Source organism: Schistocerca serialis, chromosome 2 (assembly GCF_023864345.2).
Source record: "Schistocerca serialis cubense isolate TAMUIC-IGC-003099 chromosome 2, iqSchSeri2.2, whole genome shotgun sequence".
Taxonomy (NCBI): Eukaryota; Metazoa; Arthropoda; class Insecta; order Orthoptera; family Acrididae; genus Schistocerca; species Schistocerca serialis.
Window position 1 is genome coordinate 1141536838 of NC_064639.1, and position 23163 is coordinate 1141560000.

The window sequence follows — 23163 nt, forward strand, 5'->3', positions numbered from 1 at the left end:
GTATCTTTAGCTATTGTTTTTCTGTAAATGCTAAACAAGTGCTAATATCTATTTTAAGGTTCAATAAACTTATAAAAGAATCTCCCAACTCCATTGTAAACAGAATTTTCTTTTGTTGGGCGTTTAAATGTTGTAGTCGTGGTTCCGGACTATAAACATATATTGTCAAAATGTTATTTATTTTCGTAAAAAAATTAAAGTCTCGTAACTAAAAACCTGAATTTGTAATACCAACAGCGAATCTAAATTTTTATTCAATAATAAAGACGAACTGGCTCCCTTGGCCCGATGTAGTGCGTAACAAATCAAGTGCAAACACTGGAAAAGTCTATATTGGCTAGTCAGGCAGAGTTGTGGTAGATAAGTTGGATGAACATGAGACAAGCTGGAGATTAAGAAAGAAGGATTGCTGATCATCTTTTAACAAATCACTCATATGACGTAGCTTATAAAGTTTTAAGTTGTTAAGAAAAGCAAATAGATTATACTACTGGAAATCAACAAACTTATGTCACTGAATGCCAGCTTCATATCAAATGGCAATAGTCAGTTTCCTTTCTCCGCTGTGTTAAATTAGGCTTTTGTTAAAATTCTAATTTCAACGCTATTTTTCATCTGTTGTTAAGTGTATTTCCACATTAAAAAACTTTGATTCCCTTTTTTCCTTAATGTAACTACTTCTGTGTGTCAGAATATGTAAATATTTCTTATGTAAACGCTTTACATTCATATTTGTATGTTCTGTATAAACAATAACTGTATATGTCGCACGTAACTTTATCTGTGTTTGCGATATTCAGTTGTCACCTGAAGATGGCCTAATAAGCCGAAAGCTGAGAGTGACCAAATAAACATAACTTTGCAGAGCATTAGGAAGTGTTCTCTATTTAACAGTACTATAATATTCAGGGAAGCACCGACGGAAAACTCATTTGTGTTGACTGTAAATGTTTTACGACGTCGTTGGCTGGCATGAACCACGGGGAGCGTTAAGCCGCCTGTCGGAAGGGGTGTTCTTTCTCCGCGCACTTTGGCCCCTTTCCTTGTGGATGTATGAGAGCTGTGTCTTATGCGTGCTTCTAGAAACTTGGTAAGCGTAATGGATGCGTGTCATGTTATGTTTGTGTTTTATGACGATGAGAAGTAGAGGATGAAACACAGTAACCCCTCATAACCCACTCGTCTCGATTAGCAACCGTCGAGCTTAACGTCCCACAAAAGTGTCAGATGCCTTCATTTCGTGAGACGTTGCGGATTGGTTTTGTATTTAATCCAGGACATTGGTGCAAAGACTGGTGATCAGAAACTTTACGCCACCACCTCTTCTCTGCTTGCTTTCCAAATACCGACAGTGAACATTTCATCCACCACCAGGATTCGAACCAGCTAAACTCCGAGTCGCGTCCCACTGTACGGATGTGTATAAGGAAGGTAATTCAGCAAGGAGCTAAAGGAAAGCTAAGATGAGTTGCTACAGAACACTGGTCAGCAACCCACAGACCAGGAAAGCATTTCACGTGGCCCTGAGCACCAAAAGTGTTTTGCGAAGGACGACATTTCACTGGAGCTGAAGACGTCCAATGACTGAGTTGTTCCAAAACAGCACCTAAATTTCCGAAAGATAGGATAATACGGAGAATCTTTGTGCATTTTTTTTACCCCGACCGTGAGAAAATCGATTCTGGAATATAGTTCAGCGTATCGAGTAACTGTGCAGTAGCTCGTACGATAGTATAACAGGAGTGCTCGGGGGATAACAATAAGAACTTTTGGAAGAGAGACAGCGAAATTCACATGAAAGAATATTTGGTAAATTTAGAGAGCCTGTTTCCGAGAAAGACTGTTCGACAAATATGCTGGTTCCATCGGATCTCTCGCTTAGAGATGATGAGAATGAAGACAGATTAGGCCACATACAGAACTATACAAACAATAATTTATTGTAGTTTGACACGTGTTGGGATAAGAAAGAAACTTGATAATACTGGTCATACATACCCCTCGTCGTGTACTGAACAGTGCTTGCGAATTATTTCGAAGTAAATATGTAGATGTAGAACTTCCACAGATTTATACCTTTTTTCGTAAAAGGAAATACATTTCGAAATCAACAAATAGAAACAGGATCAGATGTTTCCAGTGTGGTCAGCGTGTTTAATTGTTAAAAATTAAGCTGCGTTTGCATCCTCATTCACCGGGCAGCGTGGGAACATCAGTTTTGTCGTGGTCTACTTAGCCGAAAGACTAACATTACAAATCCTGTTTGACAACTTTATATGCATACATCCCTTTTTGTGAACAAATTTCAAAATACAACGACTATCTTCTGCGTTTTCACTCAGATTCAAGGTACCGAACCTATAAAAACTTATTTACTACTATAGGCTGAAATTAGAAATGGGGGAAAGATTCGGGTGGAACATGTATAGGTAGGAAATCAGAAACATACTCTATCAAGAAACTGAATTTATTGAATAAAGTCCTGGAAGGCTACTGCTTCATACTTCAAGATAGGTCAGTTACATTTCTGACGAACGCAGCTAAGCTAATAATGAAAGTAAATGGAAATGCCGTGTGGCTAGGGCACCCTGTCGGGTAGAACGCTCTCCTGGTGCAAGTCTTTCGAGTTGACGCCACTTCGGCGACTTGCGTGTCGTTGGGGATGAAATGGTGATGATAAGGATAACACAACACTCAATCCCTGAGTGGAGAAAATCTCCGACCCAGCTGGGAATCGAACTCGGGCCGTTAGGTATGACATTCATTCGCGCTGACCACTCAACTACCATGGGCGGACATAATGAAAGCAGAAGTGGAAAGAAAGAGTCTTAAATAATAAGAAAACTGAATCGTCATTAAAACCCCACAAACAACTGACTAAATATCTCGCGACTGTGTGATCATACTGTTTCAACAGACAGAAAGTATACTACAGATTATTCCTAAAAGAAAGGCTTTTTCCACTATTAGTGTATGTGGTGGGAAATTTAAATGCACACTGTAGTTTTTTTTCATTTCTTCCAAATTTATTTGCGTAATAATCCGCAGGCGAGTGCTGAAATAGTTCGTTAACGAAGGCCAAAATCGTTTCCCATCCCTCAGATGGCACTCACACACTATTCTATACAAATCGAAGCAATTCATACTCTGAGATAGTCTGTAATACTGGAAAACATCTTCTCTTGTCAAAAGTTTTCTGGAAGTTATTTTCTACTTTAAGAAAGAAATTGTGCATGAGACACAAAAAATCGTTTTATAATTGGCTTTCTCCCAGAAAAGTTTCCCCAGACTTGTGACTCACTTTTCATGATCCATACTCACAGAAAATGCGGAGAAAACAGTCCGTCAGAGAGAGAAACCGGAAGCTCTGTTCCTTATACTAGTCCCAACCGTCACCAATATAATTCCATTAAGTAATATACACTCATACCTTTGAAATGTTTAATTTTCTGGTCCTGATTAGAACTAGACCATAAATATGAAAAAAGTGTTCATTTCACTCACCTGTACGACTTTGGTGTCCTTTTCGAGGTTAGTTTCCAGTGGGACGAGGAGGTCAACGTAGAAGGCTTTCAACTGTAACAAAAGTAGCAAGTATTAGGTAATTATTTGTATGTATTCATTTTATTAGTATATTGGATAATAAAAAAAGTAAGATGTAGGAATAACGATTGTATTTCCTAGGTTATAAACTATCCACAGTCGCATTGTAGTACCTTTTATTAACTGACGAATAATGTAATATATATTAAAATTGATTTCAGACTGACGCCGAACGACATTCAGAGAACAAAAATAAACAACGTAACTGCTAAAACTATATGGGTAATCGACTTAAGCTGAGCTTACTAAACTGTGCGTTCCATTCATTCTGCGTCTTCAGTTTTTATCCGCTCGCATACGATTCATAAAACGTATGCAGTGCGAACACAAGTTCTGTCTTGCTTTAAGCATCAACGTTAACGGTTTTGTCATCTCTCGAAGCTGGCACTCAACCGGAAGAAGTACACTCGTAGACACAATAAAATAGGCTCACAAACGGACTTTTTTTTATCATATAACCAGTAGATCCTGACTTTCCTACAACACCTTCCTTTACCTAGTTGCCTATTCCCAGATGCCTTAGCCGTGTCTCTTGTTCTTAGAGATTTCTTCCCACACACATTAATTTCTTTACTTCTTGATTTCGTTTATTTATTAGTCAAGGTCGCCCCTCAACCATTATTTCACATTACCAGTTTTTTCAATTTGTTTCCATCTTCAGATGTGGCAATTAATCCACTAACAGCTTCGTCGCGATATATACAGTAGAAATTCAAGTCATATGCTTTGAACATCAAGGGGCGAATTCTCTTCTACTATGTGTCGACATGATCCATTATTGATTGACGTATTTTATATTATTTTATTATGTTCAAAGTCCATAACTTAAATTACAATATATAATGACGAAACTGTTAGTGGGTTAATCACATCTGAAGGTCGCAATAAAATACCGAAACCGCTATTGTGAAATTACTGTTATAAGGCAATACGGAAGTAATAACGTGATCTGTAAAGATTAATAAGTTCACAGACTTTGATTTGATAATATATCAATACCAAAAAAATTTGATTTCGTGATAAACTGCTCTCTTACTTTTTAATAAATATGTGCCACACCACACTTCAAGTTATAAACCTTTCGATATTGTCTTTCCCTCAATCGACGTTGAAAGAACCATTTGGTATTTGCATGTTGTGGTGTAGGAAAATCACAGAAAAACAGCGCCGTTAAAGGGAATGGAACGGATCTCTACCTTATATGATCACGTTGGGTACCATTCAGCCGTATGTGATTAAAAGCTATATAACATATATAAGCAAAAAAATGATCTTGAGTGACATGTGAAGACAGCATTGAGATAAAAATATATATTACCCTGAACAAGCAGAACTAGAAAACGCTAAAAGTTCTACACCGCTTTATATCGGTATCATCAAAAATCACCATTTAAGCGGATACGGAAAACCAGTCTGTAATAGATGACAATAAAATAGATCCTTCTGTGGCAAAAATAACTCTGTAAAAGCTACACCGATTTTCTGCACCTATCACTTGCATTAGATGTCTTCAAAGCGTATCAGAATGTTCTGATCTATAAGGGTTCTTTAGTGAAAACGCTGTGAAAAACCTACTCACTTGTCGTTTCGAATTTTAGCAAAGGAACAGTATTCTTACAGGTATTTCATCTAGGATAACGTACTTTTTGCTTGGTTAGTATAACGTCCTTTCAACTCAGTAGTGTGATTTTAAATTTCACGCATAAATCCTCCAGATTAATTTGCAACAATTGATTGCATTAAGGCCATCAGAACTTACATTCATAAGATTACCTCAGAAATTTGTTTATATAGGCAGCTTGTTATTCAGTTGCTCCACGTTGTAAGGAATCACAATTACGAAGCACATTTTTTAGCATCAGCCATTGAAGTTCCACTTTTATTGTATAGTTTTTCTTCTTCCGACATTGGCGCGCGGACAGGCCGCGTGGTTTGAGGCACCATGTCACGGATTTCGCGGTCCCGCCCGCAGGAGGTTCGAGTCCTCTCTCGAGCGTGTGTGTGTGCGTTGTTCTTAGCATGAGTTAGTTTAAGTAGTGTGCAAGTCTAGGGACCGATGACCACAGCAGTTTGGTCCCTTATGAATTCACACACAATCGAACAATCTTCCGACATTCTTGTACATCAAACTAACTTCCAGCTATAATTTTTTTAGCATTTTCTTTTAAGCCATTGTATATTGTAGTCTATAATGGAGTCTACCTTAGTACAATTGTCACCAGGATTTGGTAAGTTTATTTCTCGTATCGAGCGAGGAGGTAATTTATTTTATATTTCCAGACATGAAATAAAGACTCTGTTCAAGATATCAGAAGAGCGTTAAGCAAGTAGAACTGAATCACAACTGAAGGAGCTGTGGGAACAGTCCCTAGCGCGAAATCGCCAGTTATATAAGAGTTAGAAGCACAGAGAGGGTTCTAATTTAATAATTACGAGTAAAAAAGGACAAACACACATGTTTAATGTAGGGAGACGTACCTCTCGTGAAAAATTAATATATATAATATAGTTTTAATCTAAGGAAATGAGGCCTGGTTGTGGTGGGGGATTTGGCAGCCGCCCATTGATTTATTTCGGAATTGAGCAGTTGGAGGCAAAGGAACGTCAGCCTGCTAGAAACTAAAAGCCAAGAGCTCATTGTGAGAGGAGTCTTGAGAGACTTGGGACTTGCAACAGGAGAGGCACGTCTCGTACCTGATTTTATGCTCCATGGAAGTGTGGATGGACCCATGGATACGTAAATACGCCTAGATGTCTTTAGGTTCATTCGTTAGGATTTAAATTAGTTGGAGGGAGGTTTTGACTGTCTAATTACTGTGAATGTAGTACAGTAGCATGACGTTACCTAACAGGAAGACACATATGTTTGATTAACTGGTGAATAATAATTTAATGTGTCTGATACAATGACTATTGTAATGTTGTTATTGTTGTTGTTGTGGTCTTCAGTCCTGAGACTAGCTTGATGCAGCTCTCCATGCTACGCTATCCTGTGCAAGCTTCTTCATCTCGCAGTACCTACTGCAACCTACATCCTTCTGAATCTGCTTAGTGTATTCATCTCTTGGTCTCCCTTTACGGCTTTTACCATCCACGCTGCCCTCCAGTACTAAACTGGTGATCCCTTGATGCCTCAGAACATGTCCTACCAACCGATCCCTTCTTCTAGTCAAGTTGTGCCACAAACTCCTCTTCTCCCCAATTCTATTCAATGCCTCCTCTTTAGTTATGTGATCTACCCATCTAATCTTCAGCATTCTTCTGTAGCACCACATTTCGAAAGCTTCTATTCTCTTCTTGTCCAAACTATTTATAGTTCATGTTCCACTTCCATACAGGGGTGCACTCCATACAAATACTTTCACAAAAGACTTCCTGACACTTAAATCTATACTCGATGTTAACAAATTTCTCTACTTCACAAACGTTTTCCATGCCATTGTCGGTCTACATTTTATATCCTCTCTACTTCGACCGTCGTCACTATTTTGCTTCCCAAATGGCAAAACTCATGTACTACTTTAAGCATCTCATTTCCTAATCTAATTCCCTCAGCACCACCCGACTTAATTCGACTACATTCCATTACCCTCGTTTTACTCTTGTTGATGTTCATCTTATATCCTCCTTTCAAGACACTGTCCATTCCGTTCAACTGCTCTTCCAAGTCTTTTGCTGTCTCTGACAGAATTGCAATGTCATCGGTGAACCTCAAAGTTTTTATTTCTTCTCCATGGATTTTAATACCTACTCTGAATTTTTCTTTTGTTTCCTTTACCGCTTGCTCAATAAGCAGATTGAATAACATCGGATATAGGCTACAACCCTGCCTCACTCCCTTCCCAACCAACGCTTCCCTTTCACGCCCCTCGACTCTTATAACTGCCATCTGGTTTCTGTACAAATTGCAAATAGCCTTCGCTCCCTGTGTTTTACCTCTGCCACCTTTAGAATTTGAAAGAGAGTATTTCAGTCCACATTGTCAAAAGCTTTCTCTAAGTCTACAAACGCTTGAAACGTAGGTTTGCCTTTCCTTAATCTATCTTCTTAGATAAGTCGTAGGGTCAGTATTGCCTCATGTGTTCTAATATTTCTACAGAATCCAAATTGATCTTCCCCGACGTCGGCTTCTACTAGTTTTTCCATTCGTCTGTAAGGAATCCGCGTTAGTATTCTGCAGCTGTGACTTATTAAACTGATAGTTCGGTAATTTTCACATCTGTCAACACCTGCTTTCTTTGGGATTGGAATTATTATATTCTTCTTGAAGTCTGAGGGTATTTCGCTTGTCTCATACATCTTGCTCACCAGATGGTAGAGTTTTGTCAGGACTGGCTCTCCCAAGGCTGTCAGTAGTTCTAATGGAATGTTGTCTACTCCCGGGGCCTTGTTTTGGCTTAGGTCTTTCAGTGCTCTGTCAAACTCTTCACGCAGTATCATATCATCCATTTCATCTTCATCTACATCCTCTTCCATTTCCATAATATTGTCCTCAAGTACATCTCCCTTGTATAGACCCTCTATATACTCCTTCCACCTTTCTGCTTTCCCTTCTTTGCTTAGAACTGAGTTTCCATCTGAGCTCTTGATATTCATACAAGTGGCTCTCTTTTCTCCAAAGGTCTCTTTAATTTTCCTGTAGGCAGTACCTATCATACCCCTAGTGAGATATGCCTCTACATCCTTACATTTGTCTTCTAGTAATCCGTGCTTAACCATTTTGCACTTCCTGTGGATCTCATTTTTGAGACGTTTGTATTCCTTTTCGCCTGCTTCATTTACTACATTTTTATATTTTCTCCTTTCGTCAATTAAATTCAATGTTTCTTGTGTTACCCAAGGATTTCTACTAGCCCTCGTCTTTTTACCTACTTGATCCTCTGCTGCCTTCACTATTTCATCCCTCGAAGCTACCAATTCTTAGTCTACTTTATTTCTTTCTCACATTCCTGTCAATCGTTCCCTTATGCTCTCAATGAAATTGTCTACTACCTATAGTTCTGTCAGTTTATCCAGTTCCCATTTCCTCAAATGCCCACCTTTCTGCAGTTTCTTCAGTTTTAATCTACAGTTCATAACCAATAAATTGTGGTCAGAGTCCACATCTGCCCCTGGGAATGTCCTACAATTTAAAACATGGTTCCTAAATCTATGCCTTACCGTTATGTAATCTGTCTGAAACCTGTCTCTCTGTCTCCTCCACGACGCAGGTTTGTGTCTATAATTTATAAAATATTCGTCCAGGTTGGCTGAACTACGATGAATTAAACGTTCTCCGGCGCGTTTTACACTTCGAATGTGGAAGCTAATCTCAGCAACTACTTCAAGGATTTTGACACGATTTTCACTAATGAATAGGTTGACTGACGTGGAAGGTTTGTGCGTACAAGTTTTTACCGGTACGCGAGTGATACACATCAAAAAATTTTTTGCATCACCCCGGTTCCCTGAACTACTGAAGATACACGTGGAGTGTGGATATTGTATCACAGACACAGTCCCTTTGACTTTTCAGAGATGTCACTAAACCCGCCCAAATATGTAAACAACCATGCATGAGCAGCGTCTATTAGACGGAGTAGGTCCGACAGCCGATCAGTTCCCATCATTCCACCAGGAAGGAGGTACACTACTCGTGTTGTCTGTAGCTCCACCATGCATAGACGGTCAATACTGCGGTTCGATCGCGCCCACATTATTACGTTCTGCCAGGAAGGGTTCTCAACAAGGGAAGTGTCCAGGAGTCTCGGAGTGAACCAAACCGATGTTGTTCGGATAGGTTTGTATATTACTGAAAACTTTATCAAAAGCCCTACAGTAGCTTCTGGGACTGACATTCGCATACAAACACAATAAAAAATACTGCAGGGGATGGAACTTCCCAGCTGATTAAAAGTATGTGGCGGACAGAGACCCGAACATCGGATCTTAGCCTGTTGTGGGCTCTCTCGGTCAGTCTGTAAAGCACTTGCCCTTGAGAGGCAAAAGTGTGGAGTTCGTGACTCGGGACGGCACACAGTTTTAATCTGTCAGGAATTTTCATACCAGCGCACACTCCGCTGCAGAGTGAAAATTTCATTCTGACGGCAGGGGATATTAATAATGTGTACAGAAATGCCTACAACGGCTTAAGACGGGATTACCGCTAAAATTTAGGCGTGGTCAAGTCAGATGCTTTGCTTGTGAAAGGTAACGAGATGGGTGCACTGCACATTTCGAACAAGAATACTACCAAACAAATACACTAGGTTCTTTCCTTTTTTCGTATGGTACATAGTGTCGCAGAATAAAATTAAAAATAGCGGGTGGTTATAATGAAAGTGCAGTTGCTTGCAGAGCTCCAGTGTAGGCTGTAATTATCGTAAGGCAGCAAAATTTAGTAGACATCCTAATGTGTTACTGCGGAATCGATTTATGCAGGAAAAAAATTAGTTCCAATTTTGGCCTCCAGATGCAAATCTCAAGCTGCTTAGTATCCCGTCGACGTATTCGGCGCTCATATTGAACAAATTGTGTAAGCTTCAGTTAACATTAATGTCAATATCATGCCTGTCTTATTGGCTTCACCGTTTCTGCACAGGTCCTGCTCATAATCTATTGTATGTGGAAATATTTCTATACTTTTTTTAAAAATTAAGTACGGTTACTGTATCTGACGGCTTAATGGGATGTATCTGACGGCTTAAAGGGATGGATGATACTTCATTTCTATACGTCGTTCTTGCGTTCACAGAGCCAGATTTGCGTCTCGAGCCCTAAAATGGAACTGGCTTTTTCTCCAAGCGTAAAGGAGTTCCGCATTAACGCATTAGAATATCTACCAGATTTTGCTGTCATACGTTAATTACGGCACACACTGGACCTCTGCGATTGCTTCACATTAATTATAACCACCCGGTAGCTCCCATTCTCAGTTCCTCAGTTCCGAGGAACCTTTTCAAGAGGTTTCCCTTGGTTGTAAGGCGAATACCGGAACTGCAAATCGCCTCTGATATGTTCCCAATTGGGCTAATAGGCTTACGGCGCTACTGATTTTCCCGCTTAGTGAGTTTGACGAAATGGCGCGATGTTTCTATGTGTGTCACTTCCATTACCTTCTGGCGAAGGACTTTAACTCGGCGAGAAACAGTATTGGATGATATTCCAAACTGAGATACCCACTACCATCTCCTCTAGTATTTGGCTGAAACGTCCCTGACCCTAGATGTAACATTACTTGAACAGTTTGCTCTACCCAGAGAATGAAATGATACGGGCTGTAAAAGAAAGCTAGTTGCAACGTACCACATTGATGTAAGGGAAGTTGAGGAATTTGATTTGTATACTTCTGCATCTACATACATGCTCCGCAAGTCACCATACGGGGCGTGGCAGAGGGTACCCTGTAACACAACTAGTCATTTACCTTCGTGTTCCACTCGAAAATACAGCGAGGGAAACACGAATGTCTATATGCCTTCGTATCAGCCGTAATATCTTTTATCTTATATTCGCGGTCCTTACGCTAAATGTACGTTGGCGGAAGTAGAATCGTTCTGCGTCAACTTCAAATGCCGGTACTCTAAAGTTTGTCAGTAGTCTTTCTCGAAAAGAACTTCGCCTTTTATGCAGAGATTCCGATTTGAGCCCGCCTCCGACTTGTCTCGATGTCTTCCTGTAATCCGACTTGGTGCCGATACCAAACACTCTTTCAGTACTGAGGAACAGGTCGCACTAGAGTCCTATATGCCGTCTCCTTTACAGATGAAACACACTCTCTCAAAATTCTCCCAATAAAACCGAAGCCGACCATTGACCATCCCTACCACAAACTTCACATGTTCGTTCCATTACATACCGCTTTGCAACGTTGCGCCCACATCTCTAAACGACGTAATAGAGTCAAGCAACCACTACTAATGTCATACTCGAACATTATCCCTTCATTTTTCCGACTCATCTACGTTAACTTACATTAGTATCAATTTAGGGCTAGCTGCCATTCATCATGCGGCGGCGCAGTTCTTTCCGTCACTTTACGGCGGACCTACACCTATCTGTGAACATTGTCTCAGCAGATCATCAGTAGGAAAGCCGAGTGAAACCTCATGTACTTCGACGTGAACCAGGCTGCAATTTAAGTCACTAATCTACGTTTCGGGAGAAACACTAAAAAAGGTTGGAAATTTTGTCCTCAATTAATATATTCTGAAACTTAGGTGAACAAGTATCACTGCCAAGCCCGTGCTAGTCTTAACACAGTCACTTATAATCCCTTTCACTCACGTTAGCAAGTTTATGGTGTTGCGTTTCCCGAAAACGTAATAGCTACAAAAATACTGATTGTTTTTGATTGATAATGCTCGCCAAATATGAAGTCTGTCGGTACCAAATGCAGTCACAGTTTTTAGCCACCGACCTGCTCAATACGCCACACGGAATATACACTCCTGGAAATTGAAATAAGAACACCGTGAATTCATTGTCCCAGGAAGGGGAAACTTTATTGACACATTCCTGGGGTCAGATACATCACATGATCACACTGACAGAACCACAGGCACATAGTCACAGGCAACAGAGCATGCACAATGTCGGCACTAGTACAGTGTATATCCACCTTTCGCAGCAATGCAGGCTGTTATTCTCCCATGGAGACGATCGTAGAGATGCTGGATGTAGTCCTGTGGAACGGCTTGCCATGCCATTTCCACCTGGCGCCTCAGTTGGACCAGCGTTCGTGCTGGACGTGCAGACCGCGTGAGACGACGCTTCATCCAGTCCCAAACATGCTCAATGGGGGACAGATCCGGAGATCTTGCTGGCCAGGGTAGTTGACTTACACCTTCTAGAGCACGTTGGGTGGCACGGGATACATGCGGACGTGCATTGTCCTGTTGGAACAGCAAGTTCCCTTGCCGGTCTAGGAATGGTAGAACGATGGGTTCGATGACGGTTTGGATGTACCGTGCACTATTCAGTGTCCCCTCGACGATCACCAGTGGTGTACGGCCAGTGTAGGAGATCGCTCCCCACACCATGGTGCCGGGTGTTGGCCCTGTGTGCCTCGGTCGTATGCAGTCCTGATTGTGGCGCTCACCTGCACGGCGCCAAACACGCATACGACCATCATTGGCACCAAGGCAGAAGCGACTCTCATCGCTGAAGACGACACGTCTCCATTCGTCCCTCCATTCACGCCTGTCGCGACACCACTGGAGGCGGGCTGCACGATGTTGGGGCGTGAGCGGAAGACGGCCTAACGGTGTGCGGGACCGTAGCCCAGCTTCATGGAGACGGTTGCGAATGGTCCTCGCCGATAACCCAGGAGCAACAGTGTCCCTAATTTGCTGGGAAGTGGCGGTGCGGTCCCCTACGGCACTGCGTAGGATCCTACGGTCTTGGCGTGCATCCGTGCGTCGCTGCGGTCCGGTCCCAGGTCGACGGGCACGTGCACCTTCCGCCGACCACTGGCGACAACATCGATGTACTGTGGAGACCTCACGCTCCACGTGTTGAGCAATTCGGCGGTACGTCCACCCGGCCTCCCGCATGCCCACTATACGCCCTCGCTCAAAGTCCGTCAACTGCACATACGGTTCACGTCCACGCTGTCGCGGCATGCTACCAGTGTTAAAGACTACGATGGAGCTCCGTATGCCACGGCAAACTGGCTGACACTGACGGCGGCGGTGCACAAATGCTGCGCAGCTAGCGCCATTCGACGGCCAACACCGCGGTTCCTGGTGTGTCCGCTGTGCCGTGCGTGTGATCATTGCTTGTACAGCCCTCTCGCAGTGTCCGGAGCAAGTATGGTGGGTCTGACACACCGGTGTCAATGTGTTCTTTTTTCCATTTCCAGGAGTGTATGTCTTTTGTCGTCACAAAATTCACTTAAAAATTCCGAAGTTTCTACACGCCCATCGGAATAATTATGCCGTCAATTTCCAACACTTTTGATGTATGAAACACTGCTAGAGCCGGCAACTTATCATTTCCATCGGAACTACTACTGCACACGTCCGATCTCTTTCATGGCTAGGCTTCGACTCCTTCTCTAGAATGCTCTAAGTCTTCTCTAGCAACAGAGAAAGGCGCGCGAAAAATATTGCTTTACCATTGGTCAGTTTACTTAACAGCCAATAGCAAAACAACATTCTCCCGCGTCAGTCCGCGCTTTTCATCCATAACCAATCGCAAAAAATAGTAAACCTAATGACTGCACTTTTTACCAACGTAATTATCTAATATGTTGAAGTTTTGTTTATGCATAAAGTTATTTACTGTTGTTATTTATACCAGAAATAACTTTCCCTTTACCATAAACGTACTTTACAAAACTATTCTACAAAAAATACCCTTTGTCCATATCCATACTTCTTCCAAATGTTCCCACACTAAATCTTACTACATAACTCGTTAAACAATATCTTCATATTAACCTTAAACCACACTCACGCATCGGTCATACTGCTAAAACACATTTATAACATTTTACATAGACAAAAAGAAAGGAATAACACTTTATGAAAATACTAGAACAGTTTATGAAAAACATTCTGTTACTTTAGTGCACTCTAGTGGGCACAATCGAAACTAAAATCACAGTCCCCCTACCCAATATTGTCCGCTATCGGCTGATACATAAACTACGTGCACGTCCAGTCTCGCGTGACCATCTGTCACTATCCAGCTGTGAGACACATCTCCCACTTAACCGCCTCCAAGGCAGGATCGTTCTACGGCGGTACGCCTCAATCACATCAACTAGAAATTTTGTCGAAGTCCGCTTTTGTCCTCGTACAGTCACTTAACGATGACATCTTCCCGTAAACTTCATAATCACCAGCAAATAAGTGTAGATTGCTGCGCACACTGTCCGCCAGGTCAATTATTTTGGGCTACAAGCTGGTAAACAACCTCATATTAGCCTACAAAAGCCGTCTAAGTAACCGCGCAAGCGCGCCGCGGGAGGTTTTCAATATCGTATCGTCGTCCTCTGCCTGCGGCTTGTCACCCATTTTGTTCACATTATATATAAACTTCTCGTGAAGGTAATGAAAACAGACATTTTTAAACGTTAGGTAAAAACTAATTAAGTTTACAATTCGGTCTAACTCTAACCCTTACAAGCAAGGTAGTTTTGTATCAAGAAATCAAGACAAATAAAACTACTTAATTGTTAATTTAATGCTATTAAAATTCACAATATCTTGAGACAAAAGTGAGTCACACTTAAGTTTTAAATTTTATATGCGGAAGAATAACTTCTCATATCTCTTGACCACTCTTTTATTATTTCTGAAAATACCTTACATGTTTCGACATTCTGCCATTTTCAAAGGCAGTGTGTTATGTCAGCTATATGAACTTGTCCCGATATTGGGGATATTGACGTGATACAAACCATCTAATGAAGAATTTTAAATAATTGACATAATATTGTCTTCAGAAATGACGGAATGTCGAAACGCGTGAGGTGCGTTTGGAAATAATAGAAGTGTGGTCAAGACATAAAAAACGTTTTTAAAGTACGTCCAGTCACAAAGTATTTTCATGCAAATTGCACTTTTGTAGGTCAATTAGAGTTTGTTTCCCAAATTGGTACACCACAAGTGTTCTAAATCAATTTTTTCGTCTCGACGTCACTTTCACCACTTTCCTACACTGTATACAGATATCGTTTACTTCATGTATAAGATGTGACATTCGGATGCATTGCAAGAACCATAACTAAGTGTCATTCACGTGCGAGAAACGCTTAAAATAACCTCCGTTCGACTAATTCTTGCGTATTGTTTGGCTACCTGGCATCCTTTCTAAATAGGAATGTTTGAATGTATAAAGGCTATTCAAATAAGAACTGGACGACTCGTCACAAGTTTTTTTTAGCTCTAAGAGACTGTCGCAGAGATGCTCAAACAACTTCTGTGAGAGACGTCCCAGAAAAGGGTTGCATCACACAGAGACTTGCCCATAAAATTCCGAGAGTTTTTCATCCCATGTACCATTTGTGAATGGAACTGGAGAACGGGGCTGGTGGGAGGGAAAGGGGGTACATGCCGTTTGACAGGTGCAACGGCCACCGCCAATCGGTTACTGCTGCTACAATGGCAGGCTATCAAAATTTAAGTGAGTTGGAACGTGGTGTTATCGTCGGCGCACGAGTGATGGTTCAAATGGCTCTGAGCACTATGGGACTCAACTGCTGAGGTCATTAGTCCCCTAGAACTTAGAACTAGTTAAACCTAACTAATCTAAGGACATCACAAACATCCATGCCCGAGGCAGGATTCGAACCTGCGACCGTAGCGGTCTTGCGGTTCCAGACTGCAGCGCCTTTAACCGCACGGCCACTTCGGCCGGCACGAGGGATGGGATACAGCATCTTCGAGGTAGCAATGAAGTGGGGATTTTCCCGCACGACCATTTCAGAAGTGTGTCGTGAATATCAGGAATACGGTAAATCTTCAAGTTTCCGATGTCGCTGTGGCCGGAAAAAGATCCTGCAAGAGGACTATGAAGACTGAAGAGAATCGTTCAATGTGACAGAAGTGCAACCCTTCCACAAATTGTTGCCGGTTTCAATGCTGGGCCATCAACAAGTTTCAGCGTAAGAACGGTTCAACGAAACATAATCGAAATAGGCTTTCGGAGACTAAGGACCACTGGTGTGTCCTTTGATGTCTGCACGACACAAACCTTTACGCCTCGCCTGGACCCGTCAGCACTGACATTGGACTGTTGATGACTGGAAACATGTTGCCTGGTCGCGCGAGTCCCGTTTAAAATTGTATTGAGAGCATGGACGTGTACGGGTATGGAGACAACCTCATAAATCCATGGACCCTGCATGTAAGCAGGGGACTGTTCCTGCTGGTGAAGGCCCTGTAATGGTGTGAGAGGTGTGCAATTGGAGTGATATGCGACTCCTGATACGTCTAGATACGACTCTGACAAGTGACACGTACGTAAGCATGCTGTCTGATCACCTGCATCCATTCATGTCCATTGTGCATTCCGACGGACTTGGGCAAATCCAGCAGGACAGTGCGACACCTTAAACGTCCAGAATTGCTACAGAGTGGCTGCAGGAACACTCTTCCCAGTTTTAACACTTCCACTGTCCACCAAATTTCCCAGACATGAACATTATTGAGCATATCTGGGGTGCCTTGGAACGTGCTGTTCAAAAGCTCGTCCTGCATTGCCGTTTAATGAAAAAAATGCGAGCTAACAGACTATTGGAGCAGACTTGCGATTAGAGTCAAGACTTTCTTGTAGATAGGACTCAACACATCGCTCCTAACGGAACAAAATCGACAGATGTAAAGGTAATATTCAGAGTACCACAGGGAATTGTGATAGGACCGTTGCCGTTTACAATATATACAGTAAAATAAATGATCTAGTAGAAAGTGTCGGATGCTCTTTAAGGCTATTCGCAGATGATGCAGTTGTCTATAACGAAGTAGTAACGCCAGAAGATGGTAAGAATTTGCAGAACGACCTGCAGAGTTGACCCTAAACGTAAATAAATGTAACATACTGCGCATACATAGGAAAAGAAATCTAATACTGTACAGCTACACCGGTGATGACAAACACCTGGAGAAAGCACCTGCCATAAAATATCTAGGAGAAACTATCCAGAATGACCTTAAGTGGAGTGACCACATAAAGCAAATACTGGGAAAAACAGACATTACACTCAGATTCATCGGAAGAATCTTAAGGTAATGTAACACGTCCACGAAAGAAGTGGCTTACAAGGCAGTTATTCACCCGATTCTTGAGTATTGTTCATCTATTTGGGATTCCTGTCAGGTAGGACTGATAGAGGAGATCCAACGAAGAGCAGTGCGTTTCGTCACGGGATCGTTTAGCTGGCGAGAGTGCGTTACGGAAATGCCAAACAAACTCCACAGGCGGACGTTACAAGAGAGGCGTTGCGCTTCACGGAGAGATTCACTATTGATATGTCGGGACAGCACTTCCCAGGAGGAGTCGGACAACATATTACTTACCCCCACATACATCTGGCTTATTGACCAGAAGGAGAAAATTCATGGAATTAGAACCAATACAGAGGCTTACCGGCAATCATTCTTCCCATGCACTATTCGCGAGTGGAACTGGGTTTCAGGGATCAGATAGTAGTCCCGAAAGTACCCTCCGCCACACAACATTAGGTGGTTGTGGATTACGATGAAGATGTCGATGAAGAGATCTCCACCTCCGCGTACTCTTACGGATTTATGGACAGTCCTGCAGGATATGTATATATTATATGGGTGGGGGGGGGGGGGGGTACGATCGTTGTCTGTCTACCTTATCCCGCCTCCTAGGAAACTAGCGCTTTTCGTGTGATTGTAGCAGCGAGTCATGCGGTCTTTGACGCCGTTTTACAGGCCTCAGCGCCTGTAGGGCGACAGCCCTCCACACGTGACGATGCTACCAGCAGCCTGCCTCGCAGCAGACGCGGACATTCAGCAACGCAAACATCGACGGCTCTTCCAGAGAGCACTCCAAACGAGGGAAACTACTTTTCCATGCCCTACTCAGACGCCAATCAAACGTCGGATGACATTATCTCGTCCGACGAGCCAATTAGCGAGCAAATCGTTATCGCGACCGGTGGCAGCCAATCACGGGGAAGGAGCATATCCCTCCCTGTGATATTGCAATCAGACCCGCCGAGCCTGTGCGGCAGTCCTTAGCGAACCTGTAGCCGCAGTTACAACCAACGTCACCGCCGACGATTTCCGGGACGTGTGCTCGGAAGTGTAATTGGTGGCTGTGCACTTAACATGGGGCTATGTCGGACTATTTGCACCCGTGAGTGTTGAACTTACGTGCTAGGAGGGACTTGTTCCAGGAACGTTCATTTTTTTCAATTCTTACGAGACTGAGTGAATAAATAGTTCTTAAACAGGGAGCAGTTCCTGCACAGTTGTTCCTGATACTACACCCGGGCAGTCGTAGTATCGAGGCGACGTTAGCCACGTCAAAACACTGTGAATTACTGTCATTCATAGTGCAATACCTGTATTACTAAACATTTGAAACGGTGCTAGATCACAGCTGCAGGCTGCCTGTATAATGCCTTCCAGAGGCAGCAAAAATTGATTTCCAGTAAGTCATATAACATCACTGAGTAAGTTTACAAATTTACAATGTTATCATACGCTACTCATTGAGAGGTTGACTCTTACGTTAAAGCTTTAACGCGATATGTCAAATATTGAAATCAGTAACTACCAACATGTCTTCTGCAATAAAACTTACTGCGCGCGTAAATTACACGAACTATTTCCATGCAGTATTTGACATCTTTTTTCTCTAACGGTTTGTCACTATGCACTACTTGCCAAAAAGGTGTTACACGAACATGTAAACGGTTTATGACTTTTTTGTTTTACCAGTTTCGAGTTCGACTCTTTCAACTTTCTGTGGGCGAATAATTCAAAATTAATGAAACCAGTATAATAAGGGCTTTGTGTGTTCAAGCATGAAGGTTTCGAAATGTTTAATGTCAAATATTTATCATATTAACTTATCTACAATCAGACGTTTGAATCTGTTTTATACATGTGAGTTCGGTTATTTCAGGATTGGGTGAGGGGAGTTTGTGGTTTAGAAGAAAATACGGTAGTTGCTGTTGCCGCAACTCATTTAGTCATTCTTTCCAGTCTCATAACTTGTCCTTGTTTCTCTTCACGTTTCTAATTAAGCTGAGTAGCCCTCTCACGCTGCCTTTGTCCTCCTTCTTTGCTTCTTTGATCTTTTCTGGTGTCACGCTGTGGACTTTTGGTTCTTTGTGGGTCTTTAAAGAGTTTTTTGAATGCGTATCCTTGCGTTCCCTAAGTTTAGAGCAGCTACAAATTCTGTACAAATGTTTCGCCATTCTCTCAACGATAAAACGCTCCTAACCCAAACCGTTTCACTAGTACCGTATAAACATGTTCCTGAACAGTTGTTGTTTCGAATTTTTTGCGTTCAGAAAAATTTCCTCTCTTTCCCGTTTCTTGTTTTTCTTTCAAATATCATATATAATGAAGGTCTTATGGAAACAGCTATATCTAAATGTCATGCTACAAAAGGAGGACAAAATACCGATAGGAGAGAATGTTACACTTACATAAGACTTGGCAACACAATCTCAAAAATATTTTGCTTGTTCATAGACAGTGAACAGCTGATCGTAGTTTTCTGCTGCATACAGAAGAAGTATTCTCTCTCCTCTCTAAGCGTGTTTTTTCAAATTTACATTGAATAGTGATATTCACTGAATAGTGGTATTCGACATAAGGGGATTAGAATAGTCCGTGAACGAGATTCCCATCATAATATGGCAGCACAATGCTTTTCTTCATTGCAAGCGTTTGAAAGGTATACGGAGCGAGTCTTTGATAGCTGACTTCACTTAAAGATTAAAAAACTGGTAACAATTATGGTTAGAAGAAATGACTACTTCAGCTGAAGGCTTCTGCACACTTTTTTGTGGCTCTTACTCCACGTGAGGCAATACAATAAAGACACTTATTTTGTTTCTCTCGGTAAACGGTGCGATAATTCCTTGCCTAATCGAACTGAATGCTCGTTTTTATAATGGTTTCTCATGTATTCATCTTTAGGGTGCATGTAAACAATACGATTGCGTAGGGAGGAAAATAGAATCCGTTAAGGTTAGGGTGACATGAAAAAATCTGCCACAATCAGTTTTAAATATGTGTATTTACTTTACACCTAGTAAACAATGTTTCGATTCTCTTTGGCCCTAATCCATGTTTGCCTAATATGTCAGGATTCACACCATACAACAACTTTTCTTTCATAATTTATTTCACAGTTTTCTTCGTTTGGATGATCGGGCTGCCGGAGGAAGTCACACTACATTTTAAAGTATATTTCTTTCTTTTCCATCATCTTTTCTCCTATTATGACACTTATTACCACTTTTGCATCTACTAGGCACCAGCACAACCCTACTGCATTTTGAGAACCACATATCCTCACCCAACTGCGTGCTGTCTTCGAATGAAATTTTATGGATCTGTACTACTTCGGACATCCTTGTACCGTACTTTACAAATTGCAGTTTACTATAAACGTCGGTAATAAACATATGACTCGATATTCTAAACGTGCTGTATGTGTTGTGATAGTGAACTGCAGAAACGGAGTGAGGTGGTGCAGTGGTAAGCACCCTGGACTTTCTTTCGGAAGGACAACGGTTCAAATCCCCGTCCGACCATCCACATCTAGGTTCCCCATACTTTTCATGAACTGCTTAAGGCAAATTCCGGAATGATCCCTTTGAAAGGGTACAGCCGATTTCTATCGCCATCCTGCTCTAATCCGAGTTTGTGCTCCGTCTCTAATCACCTCGTCGTCAACGAGACGCTTAACCCTAGTCTTCGCTCTTTCCTTAAACTGCAGGAGCAATATAAGTAGCCGCTTTCGGTGCTCTCGCTTCAGTAGGGCAAAGTATCGTGAGCAGTAACTGTGAAAGCTCACATTCGACATTATCAACACAGTGCGACAAGTGTTACAGCTAGAAACTGTGTATGTCTGGGGCAGCGTAACTCACAGCGCCTAAATACCCAGACTATATTCATGAAGTGTCTGAGAATGAGATCACACATAATATCAAACCTTACCTAAATTTTTTCTCTCTTATTTTCCTGACACCAACTACTGAACATATTAATTCATTTGTAAAGTAATCTGAAGTTTTATACGGGGCTATTCCGAAGGTAAAGTCCGATCGGCTGCGAAATGGAAACCAGCGTAAACATCAAAAATGTGTTGTTTGCAACAGTTAGCTACACCTTCCAGCAACTTCTCTACGTTGTCGCCGCTCCGAATTTAACATTTGACATAGAATTGCGTCAATTTTCCGACACGATCGTCGCAGAAGATAGGTGGCTGTCCTTTCCGACAATTCTCTACGCTGGTCTGCAGATCGTTGCCTGTGCCAAAATGTTGTCCTCACAGCCAGCGGTTCATGTGGGCAGAAATGAAAATCAGAGGGAACCACGTCGGGGCTGTACGGTGGGCGATCAAAAGACTTCTCATCGAAAACGCTGCAGGAGCGTCTTCGTTGCACCTGCAGTGTGTTGTCGACAATCTTCATGAAGAAGGATCTGCATAATAGTTACATTATGTGGGCTGTATGAAATCAGCCGATATCTCATGGCAGGTTCACATAATTGGCGGGTGACACTAATTTTTTTAGGCACCCTAATATGCTCACTGTGTGCCTAGTTCTGAGTCAGAACTGATAAGAGCGACGTGATGCGACCGGCGGGCATACTAGAGAGATTGGCCAACACAGCCGTGCAAAGCTTCATCGGATTTTCACTGCGGTTTCCATTTCAGGCCCAATCGGACCTTGCGCTCCAAACAACCCTCGTACTCCTATTTGGTAGTGCGATTCTTTAAAGAACCGGAGATTTACTGGTGGAATACTAATAACCGCCAGCCAAAACCTGTTTATTTCTCAAGTCAAAATAGAACGAACCACGACTTCAGATTTATCAGACTAACAGAAGACATTGAGCTATCATTGTACTACATGTAGACATTGTTAACGAAAGTACCTGAAGGATTAGGTATTAGTTTTTCCATGTGCAGATCCTGCTTGTTCAGTTATTGAAATACCGCTGCAGTTGCTAATAAGAACTTTACGAAGTCCACAATCATTTTGCGACCTTCAAACGGACTTCAAAATGGTCTAATGTAAAGGCCAAAACCGCATTATTAGCATCTGCTACGGCATCACATTAATTGATGGCTTAGTGTTCCACATAAGAATCAAAACTCGACCATTTTGCTCATTTCGTGAGCAATGTTTTAACCAACTGAGCTATCTGTGACGACCACTTGTCGTGACTCAAAACTTCAGTAAGTCTGTTCTTCCAAAATCCACAGTATTCCTCGTGCATAGCTTGTTGTACTTGCACTCCTGATATTGTCCTATCAGCGTCCAGCCTCAGTGTAGCAAACAATCTCTTGGATGATGTGCTCTTGTACGCCAGTACAATATTGTTCAAGGTGAAAAAAATTCACATATCTACATGTGTAATGAGTGTCTATGTGATGAGGCATTTTTTATGGACAAAAGAAATGTATGGTTTTGAGATAAGGTACCTTCGTCTCGAATCACATAGTCGACATTTATAAGTGTAAACGAGAATATGTAAAATTTGCTATTGATCTGCGGACGATGACAAAAACTCAGCTAGATTAATTTTTTGCAGTAACTTTATTTCTCACCACAACTGGTACAAGGTGCTACCTTCATAATTATACAGTGCCGCACCTGTTCGAGCACCTCAATGTTAGTAATGTCTCTTACTGCGGTCTATTGTAACACTTAGCTAAGGGCTCCAACATTCTTTAGTAAAGTACTGTACTACTGTTGTCGCGGATCTCTCCACTATGCTGGACAACAATGGCCCAGGAATGAAGAGTTGTTGACAGCATACTGCCTTAAGTTTCTACAGCTGCCTCCTACATAAAATATCAAATATCACCCTACAAGAGGAAATCAAAGGGAGTTATCTAAGGCAAACA

The 23163-nt window shown here is 41.9% G+C and overlaps 1 protein-coding gene across 1 annotated transcript in view; it reads right to left on the bottom strand.

The window, feature by feature from the left end:
* LOC126456672 (brain-specific angiogenesis inhibitor 1-associated protein 2) overlaps window positions 1-23163 on the bottom strand; it is a 628716-nt gene that overhangs the window by 114501 nt on the left and 491052 nt on the right. Inside the window, exon 5 of the mRNA XM_050092414.1 lies at window positions 3505-3576. Coding sequence (XP_049948371.1) covers window positions 3505-3576 — 72 coding nt within the window. The remainder of the gene's footprint in view (window positions 1-3504; window positions 3577-23163) is intronic.